The 18,757-nt window shown below is 42.7% G+C and overlaps 2 protein-coding genes across 2 annotated transcripts; one reads left to right on the top strand and one right to left on the bottom strand.

Moving 5' to 3' along the window:
• Positions 1 to 11,081: 11,081 nt before the first annotated feature.
• Positions 11,082 to 13,913, top strand: LOC143767008 (uncharacterized). Its single transcript, XM_077255027.1, has 5 exons — positions 11,082 to 11,218; positions 11,675 to 11,790; positions 11,930 to 12,076; positions 12,693 to 12,816; positions 13,884 to 13,913. The coding sequence occupies exons 1-5, from the start codon at positions 11,135 to 11,137 to the stop codon at positions 13,911 to 13,913; spliced, it is 501 nt and encodes a 166-aa protein (XP_077111142.1). The 5' UTR covers positions 11,082 to 11,134.
• A 261-nt stretch (positions 13,914 to 14,174) lies between these two features.
• Positions 14,175 to 18,451, bottom strand: LOC143767007 (uncharacterized). Its single transcript, XM_077255025.1, has 4 exons — positions 18,401 to 18,451; positions 15,283 to 15,418; positions 15,055 to 15,199; positions 14,175 to 14,968 (listed from the first exon to the last, which is right to left on the bottom strand). Exons 1-4 carry the CDS (start codon positions 18,449 to 18,451, stop codon positions 14,185 to 14,187), a joined length of 1,116 nt encoding a protein of 371 aa, XP_077111140.1. The 3' UTR covers positions 14,175 to 14,184.
• Between the last annotated feature and the right edge of the window lie 306 nt (positions 18,452 to 18,757).

The raw sequence follows: 18,757 nt of genomic DNA, 5'->3' as shown, positions 1-18,757 counted from the left end.
CCTGAATTCACCAAGATCAGTATTTTTCATGCCAGGCTTGATGAGGAGACGCACTGGAGGCAGGTGCTCCTGATTCATTAAAGATGCATGCCTCTTAATGAAACCAGTGTGTCTGAAAATTGATGTGCACCTCCGTATGAGCCTCACCACAAATCGTGCTCAAGTCAGGGACTGAACTTAGATGTGGAGCATAAGGAATGCTGCAGCTCATCATGAGCTTGACGAGCGAGGATTTACATGCCCCATCCTGCCAGAGCTTTGGCCACTTTGTTGGAGCTGAATGAAAATGGGATCAGAATGGCAAAAATCGCAACATTTCAGCACAGTCTCTAGTTACTCCAAGAAGAAGATTTGATGAATCAGGGCTTAGATCTTAGTGTGGCAATCCCACTAATTTTAGGTTTAGCCAACACTTCTGTCTATAGTACCTGCAGACTTTCCCAGTGGAATGTTATTAGACAAGTGACCTAAACTTGGTTTTTGGGATTGTTTTTGAGAATCTGGATGTATAAATGTTAGCAGAAAAATATTCCATGTAAATGGCTGCTAGTGATAAGAGAACATGCTCGGATAAGGTGTTATCCGAGCATACTCGGGTGCTAACTGAGTGTCTTCGGCGTGCTCAAATTATATGTTCGAGACCCCGCGGCTGTATGTCTCGTGGCTGTTAGATAGCCGCAACACATGCAGGGATTGCCTGTTTGTTAGGCAAATTAACTTTATTCTCCTTGGCAGCATTCTGGTTTCAGTCACGGGGGAGGCACAGGCGCTGGTTCAGTCACCGCTCTGAGCATAGAGAGCAGCCTCTGTAACCCCGAGACTGAATGACACTCATTCTGCATTGGGGCTGGCTGTCAGTCAGGGCTAGGGGCATGGATACAGCCGCAGCTCTGTTACTCAGAGCAGTGACTGAAACCACTCTGGCAACACCCCCATGACTGAAACCAGAATGCTGCCGGGGAGAATAAAGTTTATTTTCTCAACGTAACGTTCACCTAAGTATGGGTGTCTGGCAGATTAATTATCGCTATTAACCTGCAGATTAACCCCATGTCTGCAGGTTAATAATATTTTTTCTGGAGACAGGTTCCCTTTAATCAAAATATGTGATCTGCTTGTCCTTATTCTTAACAGCTATAATCTGTGAGATAAAATGTATGCCTCAGGTATACAGTGGGTAAGGAAAGTATTCAGACCCGTTTACATTTTTCACTCTTTGTTTCATTGCAGCCATTTGGTGTATTCAAAAAAATTCTTTTTTTTTACATTAATGTACACTCTGCACCCCATCTTGACTGAAAAAAAAACAGAAATGTAGAAATTTTTGCAAATTTAATAAAAAAGAAAAACTCAAATATCACATGGTCATAAGTATTCAGACCCTTTGATCACACACTCAAATTTAAGTCACATGCTGTCCATTTCCTTGTGATCCTCCTTGATATGGTTCTACTCCTTCATTGGAGTCCAGCTGCGTTTAATTAAACTGATAGGACTTGATTTGGAAAGGCACACACCTGTCTATATAAGACCTCACAGCTCACAGTGCATGTCAGACCAAATGAGAATCATGAGGTCAAAGAAACTGGCCATGGAGCTCAGAGACAGAATTATGACAAGGCACAGATCTGGCCAAGGTTAAAACAGAATTTCTACAGTACTCAAGGTTCCTAAGAGCACAGTGGCCTCCATAATCCTTAAATGGAAGAAGTTTGGGACCACCAGAAGTCTTCCTAGACCTGGCCGTCCAGGAAACTGAGCAATTGAGGGAGAAGAGCCTTGGTGAGAGAGGTAAAGAACCCCAAGATCACTGTGGCCTAGCTTCTTAGATACAATCGGGAGATGGAATACAGTTCCACAAAGTCAACTTATCACTCAGACTTGGCCTAAGGTTCACCCTCCAACAAGACAATGACCCTAAGCATATAAAAATAAAAATAACAAAGGAGTGGCTTCAGAACAACTCTGTGACCATTCTTTTTTTTTTTTTTTTTTTTACTGAATCATGTTTATTAAAAAATTACTGAATCATGTTTATTAAAAAATTACCATTCTTGACTGGCCCATCCACAGCCCTGACCTAAACCCAATTGAGCATCTCTGGAGAGACCTGAAAATGGCTGTCCACCAACGTTCACCATCCAACCTGAAGGAACTGTAGAGGATCTGTAAGGATGAATGGCAGAGGATCCTCAAATCCTGGTGTGAAAAACTTGTTGCATCATTCCCAAGAAGACTCATGGCTGTACTAGCTCAATGATGCTTCTACTCAATGCTGAGCAAAGGGTCTGAATACTTTTTACCATATGATATTTCAGTTCTTCTTTTTTAATAAATTTGCAAAAAATACTACATTTCTGCTTTTTTTCAGTCAAGAAGGTGTGCAGAGTATACATCAATGAGAAAAAATAAACTTTTTTGAATTTACCAAATGGCTGCAATGAAACAAAGAGTGAAAAATTTAAAGAAGTATGAATACTTTCTGTACCCACTGTACATCATGTAAATGTATATTACTATGGCCACATACATATCAGATTGTATTAACTAACCATGAGATAGCAATATTATTAAATGCCATATGGTTTGATGGTTTAATTGACCAGAACAATTATGGCCACTGCTGTACAGTTTTGCTTTCCTGTTTTAATCTGATGTTATAGTTATTGGGTTATACAACTATAATTCAATAAAAATGAATTACCTGATTTCCTTGTCATACAGAAAACTGTAATTACATATTGCAATGTGTCACGTTGTAGCAGTCCCTTTATGTTATCGGAGGGCACATTTATAAATTGTCAGAGCTAGTCTTTAGATGCTTAGTGGTGTATATGTAGAGCAGATGCTCCTGAATATATTATCACATGAGCAGGAAGTATAGAACATCCACCAGAGTTTATACAAGAGGTGACACTTCGCTTGTGTCATTTGCTCTGTGATTTTTAACACCAGCAGCTCTGAATCAGAGCATATTTCATATTGTTTAGTCGATTTGTCATTTCATGCTAGTTTCCCCACTGGAGATTCCTCCAGTGTCACCAGGACATAGCTGAAGAGCGGGTGCAATGAAGAGCGACCAGGGTGATTAAGGGAAGGGGTGAACTCCAGTATCAAGACAGGTTATCAAACGTGGGGTTATTCCGTTTGGAAATACGAAGGATTAGGGGCGATGTTATTGCAATGAACAAATATATGAATGGACAGTACAGAGATCTTTCTAATGATCTTTATACACCTAGGCCTTCAATGGTGATGAGCGAGGTTTCCCAATCTCCAGTCCTCATGGATCCCAACAGATCATGTTTTCAGGATTCCTTAGTATTGTACAGGTGATGGAATTATTATCAAGGCATTAGAAATTGTCACAGGTTCTCTCACCTGAGCAATAATAAGGAAATTCTGAAAACATTATGTGTTGGGGAGCTGCAAGGACTGGAGTTTTGGAAACACTGCTCTAGAGGAAAGAAGGTTCAAATATAATTACAGATGGCGATACTTTACTGTAAGAGCAGAGAGATTATGGAACTCTCTGGCACATGATGTATTAATTGTTGATTGACATGGCAAATTAAAAAAGGGCCTGGATTCATTTGTGGAAAAACATAATATTATTATGGGCACGAACAAGATCCTGTGAAATAGTACGATAGCCGGAAAGAAACTTTTCCCAGTAATTAAAAGGCTCTTAGATATTATGTTAGGATGGTAGGATGAACTTGATAGATTTGTGTCTTCTTTTAATTTTAAAACAATGAAACTATTAGTTTTGGAAAACTTCAGGAAAACACTACAAATAGCCATCAGTTTTGGATTACAGAGTACAGGTGCTCTACAATACTGAACACTAAAATCCTCTCTCCTCTACTGCTACTTCATCCCTCAGTGGCTGTAGGCCTACCGTGCATCATCAAGCAAATTGTGGGTCCCTCCCTATAAACCCCATCAATGGAAAACCAAGGTCTACCAATACTGAATATACTACACAATCAGCTTGTAGCAGATGTGCCATACTAAACTGATATGGTGCCACCACGGCACTGGTTCATACTCTGTGACTCACTATTGGGTCTATTGATTTGTTCGACAGTGGAATCTTGTATGTGTTACACAATCAGTAATCTCACCCTTTTATAAAGAAAGGTAGGTACTGTATGTAACCTAGTAGCAAACGGACACTTTCAGTGCCAATACTGGAATAAGTACTCGAAGAAGAGCAGCTTGGCCCCAGAGCCCCCTCAAACATCACAGCATGTCATGGACTACATGTACAGTAACACTAAAAATATAATGTCATCTATTCATCACAGCTTGCTTTTATATTACTTTATGCTGTCATTTTTACAGAAAAATAGAAATACATTTTTTCTCTTTTGATGTGCATCCCACAATAGTAAGCATTGTTAGTTTGTGACATCACATATGATTGTCAATGTGGATATGTATACCCGCGACCTACTCTAGCCAAGGAGTGGCTGATTCAAAAAATTCAACCCTATTGAATTTTATATTGACAAGCGCCCCATGCAATTTTGACCTCATGGACTTTACTGTAAGTAAAGAGGGTTTGCATCTATTATGAGACATGTCTTTGCTTTGGCTGTTTTTTGTAGTAAAATCACAGCTCTGAAATAGTCATAAAGTCCTACAAATATTTTGGTCACGTTAATTGTCCGAGACTTACTGCTGTACGACCATAGTCAACATGTAGCTGTAGCCTAAAAGTTAGAAGGTAGGATACTTTTTCTCAATAGTGAATGCATTCATTTTGCAGTATTCTGCATTAGGTAACATCAAGAAGGAGAAGGAACGCGCACCTTGTGCAGATCAACAAGGTAGGAGAGCTGAAAATAATTAAAATACTGCTCACCTATGGAAGATGTGCAGCTGAGGCACATCACTGGTTAAACTGGATGAACGCTCTGTAAGGCCGGTTTCACACGTCAGTGGCTCCGGTACGTGAGGTGACAGTTTCCTCACGTACCGGAGACACTGACACACGTAGACCCATAAAAATCAATGCATCTGTTCAGATGTCATTGATTTTTTGCGGACCGTGTCTCCGTGTGCCAAACACGGAGACATGTCAGTGTTCGTGGGAGCGCACGTTTTACACGGACCCAATAGAGTCAATGGGTCCGCGTAAAACACGGACCTCACACGGACATTCTCCGTCTGGGGTCCGTGTGGCGTGCCGGAGTCAGCGCTACAGTAAGCGCTGTCCCCCCCACATGGTGCTGAAGCCGGTATTCATATCTTCCCTGTAGCAGCGTTTGCTATAGAGAAAATATGAAGAATAGTGTTAAAAATAAAGATCCATGTGTCCGCCGCCCCCCCACCCCCTGTGCGCCCCCCCCGCTGGTCAGAAAATACTTACTCGCTCCTTCCTGGTCTGGCCGCGCCTCCTACTGTATGCGGTCACGTGGGGCCGATCATTTACAATCATGAATAGTCGGCTCCGCCCCTATGGGAGGTGGAGCCACATATTCATGACTGTAAATGATCGGGCCCACGTGACCGCATGCAGGAGAAGCCGCGGCCAGACCAGGAAGGAGCGACAGCCGACGGGGGACCCGGGTAAGTATTTTCTGACCAGCGGGGGGGCGCACAGGGGGTGGGGGGGCGGCGGACACCTAAATCTTTATTTTTAACACTATTCTTCATATTTTCTCTGCAGCAAACGCTACTGCAGAGAGGATATGAATCGCAGCTTCAGCACCATGCAGAGTGGGTACCACACGCTCCGTGTGGTACCCACTCGCCATACGGGCGGCACACGTGTGCCTCACGTATGGCCTCCGTGAGTTCCCAGGCACACGGACACGGATAACTCCGGTACCGATTTATTCCGGTACCGGAATTATCTGGACGTGTGGGACAGCCCTAAGCTGATGGTCCACCGGCAAGATCCTATTGGGGTCAAGATCCTAATAGCAGAAAAATTGGGTTCTCAGGTGGTGCATATAGTGCTGCCCAGAGTCATCAGTGTCCAATCATGAGGCAATTTTTTTTAAAATATTTAGAATTTATTGCTATGCATTACAGAGCAGAACCTTCTCCTTCATCAGACAAAATAAAAATATACAGTACAGACCAAAAGTTTGGACACACCTTCTCATTTAAAGATTTTTCTGTATTTTCATGACTATGAAAATTGTAAATTCACACTGAAGGCATCAAAACTATGAATTAACACATGTGGAATTATATACTTAACAAAAAAGTGTGAAACAACTGAAATAATGTCTTATATTCTAGGTTCTTCAAAGTAGCCATCTTTTGCTTTGATGACTTTGATGCTTTGCACACTCTTGGCATTCTCTTGATGAGCTTCAAGAGGTACCTATAAAGAGAAAAATCAGACAAACTGAAAATTTTGCAGTTGTCTCTTAAGAGCTGTATATTCTGTATATATGGCGCTATATAAATAAAGATTATTATTATTATATATACTAGATAGAGGCTATCGCATCGGGAGGGCAGTAATGTCACGATGGGGGCAGGCTCTGCAGCATTGAGAATCTCTCCTCCCATGCGCTCACCCACCTATCCACTCTCTCTTTCCCCATGTGCTGACTTCTCCTGTCTGTGCTCTCTTCTTTGGCCTGTCTACCCCATGTGCTATCCCCCTTGTCTGCTATCTCTCTCCTTCCTGTGCTGTGTTCTCCCCTCATGTGCTGTCCCGTTTAAGCTGTCTCCCCCTGTACTCTGTCTCTCTCAGCCCGATGCGCTTTCTCTCTCCCCCATCTGCTGTCTTCTCCTCTCTTGTCATCTTTTTTAAGAGGAGCCATGCTGGCGTTATTTGCTTTTTAAAGGGGTTTTCGCATGAACGAAAGTTCATTTTAAAAATTGGCTGTGTCTGACAGTTTACAGAACATACCACAGCTCCTGGGCAGGGGAGGAAGCAAAAGAGAATACAGACACTACAGCAGGAGATTGCAGAGGATACATTGTGTGAGGTAAAATATTGTTTAAAAACAGTCAGTGAAATATTTTGCCTGACAAAAGAAATCCTCTGTGATCCCCTGCTGTAATGTCAGTATTGTCTTTTGCTTCCTCCCAGGCCCAGGAGATGTGTTATGCTCCGTACACGGTCAGACACAGACAATTTTTTAAATGAAAACCCCTTTAATGTGACCGGCTTCCTCTGCCTGTAAACACGTCGCGCATCTGCCGCTGGGATCAGCCAAATGATTCACTACGCCTGCACGGAATTTGCGCAGGTGCAGTAAATCAGACCGCTGCCATCTTTGTGCAGAAAGATAGCGGCGGTCACATTAAAACTGGGCATGAGCTACTCCTGTGATGCGTACGGCGTATACAGTGTGTGTGTGTGTGTGGTGCATACGGCATATACAGTGCGTGTTTGTGTGTGTGTGTGGTGCATACGGCATATACAGTGTGTGTGTTTGTGTTTTTGTGCGTGCGTGTGTGTGTGTGGTGCGACGGTGTTCTGCTGGTGGTACCACGCATGAGGCTGGTACCACCAGCAATTTCCATATTGAGACACCCATCACTTGGGTGTCCCAATATGGAAGTTGGTGAACTTCCACCACTTGGAATTCTGGGATCCAGACACATCTGGACGGAACAGGATGTGAAGACATTCCAAAGTAAGTATATATTAAGATATATATACAGCTCTGGCAAAAATTTAGAGACCACTGCAAAATTCTCAGTTTCTCATATTTTTCTCTTTATAGGTATATTTTTGAGTAAAATGTAAATTTTTCTTTTAGTCTATAAATTTCTGACATGTCTCCGAATTTCCAAGCAACAAATTTTGTAATTTTTTTCTGAAAAGGAGAAATGGTCAAAATGTTAAAAAATAACCAGTGCTTTCAGACCTCAAATAATACAAAGAAAACATGTTCATAATCATTTAGAAACAACAATACTAATGTTTTAACTCAGGAAGAGTTCAGAAATCAATACTTTGTGGAATAACCATGAGTTTTAATCACAGCTTTCATGCGTCTTGGCATGCTTTCCACCAGTCTTTCACGCTGCTTCTGGCGCCAAAATTTAAGCAGTTCTTCCTTGTTTGATGGCTTGTGACTATCCATCATCCTCTTGATTACATTGTAGAGGTTTTCAATGGGGTTCAAGTCTGGAGAATGGGCTGCCCATGACAGGGTTTTGATGTGGTGGCCTCTTAATTTTTGCTAGAGCTGTATATATATATATATATATATATATATATATATATATATATATATATATATATATATATATATAGCATATATATACACGTATATATATATATATATACACATATATATTTATATACAGTATATTTGTATTTTGCCTGACAAAGAAGCAGGTCCTGCTATGTAACCCGTAGCAATCAATTTCCTTTAAAATAATTTTTGTCTCATGATTGGACACTGATGACTTTGGGCAGTGCTATATGCACCACCTGAAAACCCAATTTTTCTGCATTAGGTAGCATAACAGCTAATGATCTAATTGGAAATTTTTGGTCACAATGTAGCAAAAATGACGAGTTGCAAACACAACCTTATAAAACCATACCAGATTCCTACTTCTTAATTCCCAACACATTTCCATTTCATGCTCATTATTCCCTGCTGGATAAGCCCTTAGCATACAGATGCCTATAATTCTATTTACCAGCATAATTGCCCCAATACAGACAGCTCTGTCTTGCTCATTTAGCCTCTGTCCTCCTCTTTAATCCACCCACTCTCTCGTTCCTCTGTCCATTCTTTTGCTTTTCAATGTAGCTGTCACCAGGAAACAGATGGGGACAAGATGTTTGGGTCTTGCTCAGTCTGGAGAGTCCAGTTAATGCCTCACATGGGGGCCAGTAGAAGTTTAACTAGCTTGTTATTGATGTGCTGGCTGGACTCTGTGTTTTGCTTCGAGGACAGATTGGCCCCTGTGTTGAGTACATGAATACTGAAGTTGAGAAGCAGGTGACATTATGCTGTCCTCCCCCTCATACACCCACAGAGCTGTCACCAACATACATCAATGCTTCCATGGGTCAGGAGGAATTAATGTGCGGTTTATTACAATCCCCCCTGAGCATTTCTGCCATCATTTGGACATGAACGAGAAAGTCAATAGTTGATATGTATACGTCAAATACATTGTCACATTATTGATGCTACAGATTATCGTGGTACTGACAAATGACATGAGATGAAGTTGCGGCATTTACTTGTGCTGCCGACTGTCTATAACTGACCACACTGAGACAGGAGAAAATAGTGAGTAACTTAATAATGAGCATAGACATGGTGAAATAATGATGGACCTCGTGTAGAGTTTCACATCTATGTGTCCTTCATGCGACTCTTGCCAGCCAATGGCCCTTCTTATTCAACCATTCCAGAGAAGAAGCCTTAACAGAGTGTTCTCACTTTCTGGCTGTGTTTACACACGCATATTAAAAAAAATGGTCGATTGTAATCCAGAAAAAAAACAAATGATTTTTCCTTTTGTATTGTAGTCCTCCTTATGTGATATCCATTTTTTTACAATAGCGGTGAATATAATTTACAAGACCAAAACCGTTAATTTTGTTAAGAATTGCAATGCATCAGTTAAAATCAGGTGCTATACAGATAATGCTTATGGGATCTGATTTTTCTTTGCACACCCATAGACTTGAATAGATGAGTCTCATCCAAATTAGAGACTGGAGCATGCTCAGATTCTTTTCAGGTGTCCATTGGATCCATGTGAAAAGCGCTCATCTGAATATTGGCCCTAGTGCTGCAGCTGGACTGAAAAGACAGTTGTGTGAACCTTCCCTTTTTGGGGATTTTTTCCATAGATTTTTGTGTGCAAAATCCACAACGTAGTACAGTACCAGTTCAGTAAATAAGATTTGAACCAATCTCATCTCTACGTTGCGGAAAGTGACATTTAAAATCCACAGTATCTCAATTCTTGGAGTGGAATCTTTAGGGCACATGGATTTTTCTTCCCATATGCTGCTGAACAGAAAATGTAAAATAACCGATAGGCATCCGTCTCTTGTTTTTTTGGGGGGTGTTTTTTTTTTACTTGTAAAAAATGTCATAATTTTTGTACATTTTAACAAGCAATTTTTTTTCACTATTTTTTTTCCTACTCACCTAGAGCAAGCTTTATTTCAATTAAAAAAACATTTACAAAATGCACCAAAAGTGTGGAAAAAAACACTATATGACACACAACCAACATCTGAGAAGAGTGGGGTTTTTTTCAACAAAATGCGGCCAAAAAAAATCCGAGAAAAAATGCTTGGTTTAGAAATCAGATTGCACTCAGATGTAATCTGGTTTCCACGGACTCTTCGATTTGTATGGCTGAATATCGGATCAAACTCGTGCATGCAGAGACTGCTCTTAGCTACTGAACGCCCATGATCAGTTTGTTCATTGGGGGAAAAGTGCAATACAAAAAATTGTTTGTTGTTCTTGTTTGTTTCAAAGAGATCAGCATGAATTCAGATTCTAAAACATCACAATCAGAAGACTATGATCAATTTAGCAAAATTTGTAATGCATGAATATAGTCTACTAATTTTGACTTCTTTTTTTCATCTACCTGCTTGTCACAGATAGAGTAAGTACCTATAACAGTCTGTGGGGCTGTTCACATGCTAATGGGTTTTTTTCGCAAGTGGCATGTCCTGAAAAAAGAAAACTGAGACAATTCTATTGTTGAACAATCAAATTAGCCAGTGCAAGTTAATGGATCCATGAAAAAAATCAGAGAGCACAAGGATAACATGTCTTTCATCGGTGTGCTGTCCGTTTTTACTGTTTATAGAGAAGGAAAAGCTTGGAGATTTTTTTTTCCAAACAAGAAAAACAGATGCCACACTGATGGGAAAATAATTGAAGGAGGGGTATGTGCACACGTCAGGATTTTGTGCAGAATTTGTGCAGAATTTTCCTGAGATTTTCCTGAGGAAAATCTGGCACCACTCCCAGAAAATCCTTGTGCGTTTTTGTTGCGTTTTTGTTGCGTTTTTGGTGCGTTTTTTAATGCATTTTTTGTGCGTTTTTTGTGCGTTTTTTAGAACACATAAAGTTGGTTTAAAAAAAAAAACTCCCATGAGGTCATTTCCTGGTCCAACCCCTCTTCTCCATTTTGCTTCCTTGTTGGATTCAACATGCCGCACCATCGTCTTACTCCACAACAGAACCGGCTACTGTTGCATACGGCACTGCTTTTGCTGCACCACCACAGCGAGCAGGTAGGATAATGTCATTAGATGTGAACACTTTGCGTATTAGGCTGGTTTCACACTGTGTACAGCAGCCCGTTCAACACATACGTTTACGGGCTGCTGTAACGCAAGTGCTGACTTTGGCACATCGCTAGCGCCGATAGAGCATCTGCTAGCTCTATCAGCGCTAGCAGTGACAGACACGGCAACGCTGCAGTCCGAGTCTCGGGGTCCGACCGTCACTCAAATGACGGCACATGGCTTGCGATGCGTCCGACATAGGAGTCAATGACGGCGCTAGCAGACTACGTTTCATCGCGTTACGCAGTGGTGTAACGAAATCCGGCTAACGGACTGGGGGAACGCAATGTTAACCCAGCCTTAGGCTGCGGAGATGCCGAGTTTGTGACGCTGCGGATTGGCAGCAGTTTTCCATGCGTTGTACAGTTCCATTTTTATAATACATTCTATATTCTCCCATAGGAGCAATCTCGGAGAAGAAGGAATAGCAGACGTCAAAAAAGGATGTGGGTTCATCCCATTATTCAGGAACGGGAGGAAAAGGGACACTTCCATGTTCTTTACCGGGATTTAAAGAGGTAAGATATAGGGAGAAATGGTGTATTGACAGCTGATTTTATTTCTTACTTTTTATTGCTATATACAACGTACTTTGTTTAAAATGTGTGTTTAAAATTATTTGATTTTATTTAATCTTTTTTTAATTTTTATTTTCAGGTTTCCAGATAAATTTACTCAGTTTTGCCGGCTTTCCATTGAGGCATTTGATCGTCTTCTAATTCTTCTTGGTCCACACCTCAGTTATGAAGATACGGTCATGCGAAGAGCAATCTCTGCAGAGGAAAGGCTGCTCATCACCTTGCGGTAAGGCCTTGCTGCGAGTGCCCCCCTAAATGCTGACACAATGCTGCCAGTTTCCCTCTTAATGCTGCCGCAATAGTGCGAGTGTCCCCATAATGCTGCGAGTGCCCCCATTATGCTGACACAATGCTGCCAGTTCCCCCATAGTGCAGCCGCAATGCTGCCAGTTCCCCCATAATGCTGCCGCAATGCTGCGAGTGCCCCCATTATGCTGCCACAATGCTGCCAGTTCCCCCATAGTGCAGCCGCAATGCTGCCAGTTTCCCTCTTAATGCTGCCGCAATAGTGCGAGTGCCCCCATTATGCTGCCACAATGCTGCCAGTTCCCCCATAGTGCAGCCGCAATGCTGCCAGTTCCCCCATAGTGCAGCCGCAATGCTGCCAGTTCCCCCATAGTGCAGCCGCAATGCTGCCAGTTCCCCCATAGTGCAGCCGCAATGCTGCCAGTTCCCCCATAGTGCTGCCGCAATGCTGCGAGTGCCCCCATTATGCTGCCACAATGCTGCCAGTTCCCCCATAGTGCTGCCGCAATGCTGCCAGTTCCCCCATAGTGCTGCCGCAATGCTGCGAGTGCCCCCATTATTAGTTATTCTAAAGAATTTTTTTTTTCTCTCATCAGGTTTTTAGCTACAGGAGAGAGCTACACATCCCTGCACCTCCAATTTAGGCTAGGCAAATCCACCATCTCGCAAATTGTACGGTGCACATGTACCGTCATCTGGCAGACGTTGCAGCCCATCGTGGTGCCTTGCCTTGCCCAACCGAGGAGACTTGGCTGCAGGTTGCAGCTGGTTTTCAAACTGTGGCCAATTTCCCCAACTGCGTAGGTGCTGTTGATGGCAAACATGTAAGGGTTCAGCAGCCACCACGATCAGGATCAAGCTTCTTTAATTATAAGAAGTATTTTTCTGTGGTCCTGATGGCGGTGGCTGACGCACATTACAAGTTTGTTGCCATCGACGTCGGTGCTTATGGCAGTTCTGGGGACTCTCGGGTGCTGCAGTCATCACAGATTGGACTTCAAATTCTTCAAGATGGCGGCACGCTCCCAGCCCCAAGACCTTTGCCGGGTTCCACACATCCAGTGCCCTTTGTGATGGTATCGGATGAGGCATTTCCCTTAAAGCCCAACCTGCTGCGCCCATACCCACGAAGAGCACTGGATGATCGGCGTAGGATTTTCAATTACAGGCTGTGCCGTGCACGAAGATATGTGGAATGTACCTTCAGGATCATGTGTAGTCGGTGGAGGATCTTTCACACTGCCATCCAGCTAGATCCGGAGACCGTGGACACTGTGATAAAGGCATGCTGTGTGCTCCACAACTATGCTCGGGAATACAGCACAGAGGTAGTTGAGTGTCAGAATTAGTTGCAGTGGACAACTTTGGTCAAGGAAGGCAATGTAACTCGGGTGTGCGTGTGAGAGAAACCTTCGCAGACTACTTCATGAGTCCTGAAGGAGCCGTGCACTGGCAATACTCTTGTGCCGGTGTTGAGCAGCCTGAACTGCAGAGAAGATCGGATGCCTAAACCGAATCAAGGCCCAAGCCTGGACGTCAGCGATAACAGCAGAGAACATATGATGGCCAAACCCATACAAAAAAAGGAACCAGTGTGTATGGCAGAGATGATAACAACAGAGAAAATGCGAGGCCTAATCCCTATCTAGTGAAGACTATTTCCTAGCTACCAAGGACCCTTTTTAATCATCAATCTTAAAGCAAATAATCGTTAATAAATAAAAAAAATATTATTTGAATAATTATCGTTTCCATGTTTTGTTTTTTTGTTAATGTTGCTTCATCAGATCACATTATCCGGTCTTCACATTTGGTAATCATTCCAACTCAGAGTAGTATAACAAAACTTTTTTTATTACATTAAAAAATAATTTTATTACATAACAGAAAATGTTGTGAACATTATTAAAGGAAGATACATTAGCTGATGTAATATCCAAAAATCAATAACAATAAAATTTTTTCAATAAACTTAGATTTTTGTGGAAAAACCGTAAATAACTTATTCACATTTGGGCTAGAACTCTCATCACAGTAAAACATAGTCTACACTTACATCTCTACTCAAAAAGGAGGAGACATCCAATCTCAAAAATTGTGATATTCCGGGTGGTATCCATAACCCGGAAATGAGTCATGTTGGGAGGAGAGACTGGAATTGGGTGTACTGGTACGATGGCCAGTTGCTGTAGGTCCATGTGTATGGCCATAACTGTAGGCCTCTACGTGGTCGGCCCTGTATGTTGCCGCCTGCCCATAACGCTGCGGTGCGGCTGCTGGTGGTGGTGGTGGAGGCACAATGGGGTTATTAAAAATATTAAAAATACCCATCATAATTTGTTGGGCTGGGGGTAGGGTGGATGTCCCATCAATTGCCGTTAACAGACAATTGGCTGCTGTCATGTACATTTGCTGCTTGTCCCGTGGCAGTGTTCTAAGGCGGTCTGCCAAAAGTGACCCAAATTTTTCTTGCTCATCCTGCTTAGCCGAATTGTCTAGCAGATTGAGCGTACGGCTTGTTAAGTTTTCTATTACTTGAGCTTGTTTAGACTTCTTTGGTGCCGCCCTTCTCAAAGCCACGGGACGGGCAGAAGCAGCCCCCATCCCCATGTGCCTCGACACACCACCACCAGAGTTGGCTGCAGCGTCCGAGGAAGTAGAAGCAGTGTTACAGTCCAAAACTTCTCCCGCACGAGGTGCTATGTCACGTTCTCCAAAGGTATCGGTAACCTCTTGTGACCTTCCGGACAAAGACATGTCCCCCGGAGAAGCTTGGCTGCCCATCCTGCATTCTTCTACTTCCTCTCCAATATTGTCCTCCGTGGAGTCACCTAGGTCCGGAGGTGTTTGGGCACACACGTTGCTTTCAGTTCTGCAGACCAAAGAAAAAAAACAATGTTAAAAAAATAATATTTTCAATCATTATGTCAAGCTAAACAATTTTTATATATAAACTACCTCCTCAAACTCCGGCTTCCCAATATAAACTGCAGCTGGTCTGCATATGGCACCCGCTTCCTTGGCGGCGAGCTGCCACTCGGAGTCTTGAGGGACTTCATGAATCGATCTGTCACTGACCGCCACCTCTTCCTCACATCGCCCACTGAAATGAAAGAATTTAAATATAAAATATTACTAATCCCATTTCCTTACTTTTTCCAAAAAATTTAAGAAATCAATACTTACAAATTGTTGTTTGCCACTGTTTAGATAGATTTGGCCACTCAGGAAATAAAGTTGTTACTATCTTGGGCCAGGCATCCCGCTTTGACCCCTTGTAATTCTCATGTGACCGGTCCCAGACCGCCGGGTGTTTTTCAATCTGAAAAATAACAGATTACAAGGGAAAATTTGTATTAAAATTTACAGTGAAAGAACAGAAATATACGGTTATCTACAGTTGCACAAAGACCGTGTGCAAGAAAATACATGTAAGTGAAGGTTTCTTGGGTCGTTACGCACAAAATTTTTCTCCCTGCTACTACGTGGCTGGGCTATATACTACATGGCCTGTGCTATATACTACATGGGCTGTGCTATATAAGTGGCTGGGCAATATACTACATGGGATGTGCTATATACGTGGCTGGGCAATATACTACGTGGCCTGTGCTATATACTACATGGGATGTGCTAAATAAGTGGCTGGGCAATATACTACATGGGATGTGCTATATACGTGGCTGGGCAATATACTACGTGGCCTGTGCTATATACTACATGGGATGTGCTAAATAAGTGGCTGGGCAATATACTACATGGGATGTGCTATATACGTGGCTGGGCAATATACTACGTGGCCTGTGCTATATACTACGTGGCCTGTGCTATATACTACATGGGATGTGCTAAATAAGTGGCAGGGCAATATACTACATGGGATGTGCTATATACGTGGCTGGGCAATATACTACGTGGCCTGTGCTATATACTACATGGGATGTGCTAAATAAGTGTCTGGGCAATACACTACATGGGATGTGCTATATACGTGGCTGGGCAATATACTACGTGGCCTGTGCTATATACTACATGGGATGTGCTAAATAAGTGTCTGGGCAATACACTACATGGGATGTGCTATATACGTGGCTGGGCAATATACTACATGGGCTGACCTATATAAGTGGCAGGGATATATAGTACATGGGCAGTGCTATATACTATGTGGCCTGCGCGATATACTATGTGGGCTGGGCGACATACCACGTATATCGGGCCACCATCTAGTGTGTGTGTGTGTGTGTGTGTGTGTATATATATATATATATATATATATATATATATATATATATATATATATATATATATATATATATATATATATATATATATATATATATCACTATTACATACAGCGCTAGATTGCAGAAAGGCCTGTAATTAAATTCCCGGTTTTTTATATCTCCTCTCTTCTCTTATATGGAATAAGGCTATGTTCACACGTGCATTGTGCGCCGCAGCATCGGCGCCGCAGCGCACAACGCAAACTAAAACGTGGCAAAACGCATGCTAAAACGCTGCGTTTTGCGCCGCATGCGTCCTTTTTGGCCGAAAGTTGGACGCAAAAAAATTTCAACTTGAAGCGTTTCTTGCGTCCAACGCTTGCGACCATGCGGCGCAAAACGCAGCACAACGCATGTCCATGCGCCCCCATGTTAAATATAGGGGCGCATGATGCATGCGGCGCCGCTGTGGCGCCCAACGCTGCGGCGAGGACCGCAAATGTGAACGTAGCCTAACATACAGTAAACCATGTCATTTTTTTGGAGGGGGACATATTTGGGCGCTAAAGCTATTAAACGGTTAAATCACAGGAAAAAATGGCGTGGGCTCCCGCGCAATTTTCTCCGCCAGAATGGTAAAGCCAGTGACTGAGGGCAGATATTAATAGCCAGGAGAGGGTCCATGGTTATTGGCCCCCCCCGTGGCTACAAACATCTGCCCCCAGCCACCCCAGAAAAGGCACATCTGGAAGATGCGCCTATTCTGGCACTTGGCCACTCTCTTCCCACTCCCTGTAGCGGTGGGCTATGGGGTAATGAAGGGTTAATGACACCTTGCTATTGTAAGGTGACATTAAGCCAGGTTAATAATGGAGAGGCGTCAATTATGACACCTATCCATTGTTAACCCTTGCACATGAAAAGGGTTAATAAAGACAGACAAATGATTTCAAAATTTTAATGAAATAAAGACACCCAGTTTTTGACCACATTTTATTAAACTGGTAATCCAAGGGTAAAAAAAAAAAAAAAAAATTGATTTACAAAGGAACCGGTGCTAATGCACCTGTTCCCTTGTAAACATAACTGCACATGACATATTTCATATCTGCGCAGCCTCAGCGGCTGAACGGAGATGAACAGATAGCATGAGAAAAAATTTCCCACGCTCCAGAGTTCATCTCCGGTCAGCCGGAGAGTCCGCGCAGCCGCAGTGAGTACCGAACGAGTTCACCCGAACAGCGCGAGCTGCCTTCGGGAGAACTCGGTATACAGTGAACGGGATCGCTTTACGATCCCGTTCATTGTATCGGCGGCCGCGGTTTAGAGCAGCCGCATGTTATGCGGCTGCTCTAAACTCAAGATCCTCGTGGGACACTCGTTTAATTGGATGCTGCGGAGGGTAGGTATACATTGTGGTTTGTTTTTTTACTTTTTTTCTGACGAGGGATTCGTGGAATTGGGCGTTTAGGTGAGTACGGGTTTGTTTTTTATTTATTTATTTTAGGTGGCGATCGGCGGGGACAGGTATTTATAATTTATTTCCACAGGTAACCACTGGCCACCAATGAAAATGAATCGAATGGACTATTAAAAAATAGGGACACGACAGGGGGATAATTTAATTTAGTGATTTGTACCACTGGCCACCAATGTAAACACTGGCCACCAATGTAAACACTGGCCACCAATGTAAACACTGGCCACCATTGTTTTTAATAAGGGGACATTTTGTGGGGGAAATTTGGTTACATTTTACTATGAAATTTAGGATGAGGGGGCCACAACAACATTTCGGGGACGTACATAACAGCAGGGACAGTTCGATGGGAAATACTGCTCCCATCGAGCTGAGCCTGCTGCAACGACTTGGAGGGAACAGACAAAGGCCGATGGGTGTAGTCTCATCGGCCGATGTCCGAACACACGCACACACACATATATACACAGACACACACACATATATACACAGACACACACACATATATACACAGACACACACACATATATACACAGACACACACACACACATATATACACAGACACACACACATATATACACAGACACACACTCTTACCACACTTATCATCTGCACCACATCCAGGCTCATACGGTCGTAGCACTCCATGCCGGCAGCTATAAGCAGGAAGACGGGAATGTGGGAGTTTCCGCTTCCTGGATTTTATGGGATATGCATGCATGGCATGATGGGATGGCCATTATGGGATGGACATTGTGTTGTCACTTCCTGTTTTACCGCAAAAATAACGCTAGAAATCCGCATTTTTTTATATGTTTGCGGATTTCTAGCGTTTCAATGCAAGGCTATGTGTGCGGGAAATCAGCGATTCCGCAAAATTAATGAACATGTTGCTTTTTTTGCCGCGAATCGTTTTTTTCGCGGAAAAAAACGCAACGTTTGCACTATTTTTGC

Source organism: Ranitomeya variabilis, chromosome 4 (assembly GCF_051348905.1).
Source record: "Ranitomeya variabilis isolate aRanVar5 chromosome 4, aRanVar5.hap1, whole genome shotgun sequence".
Taxonomy (NCBI): domain Eukaryota; kingdom Metazoa; phylum Chordata; class Amphibia; order Anura; family Dendrobatidae; genus Ranitomeya; species Ranitomeya variabilis.
Note: the sequence above shows the minus strand (reverse complement) of the source record. Positions and strands in the feature narration are given on the sequence as shown.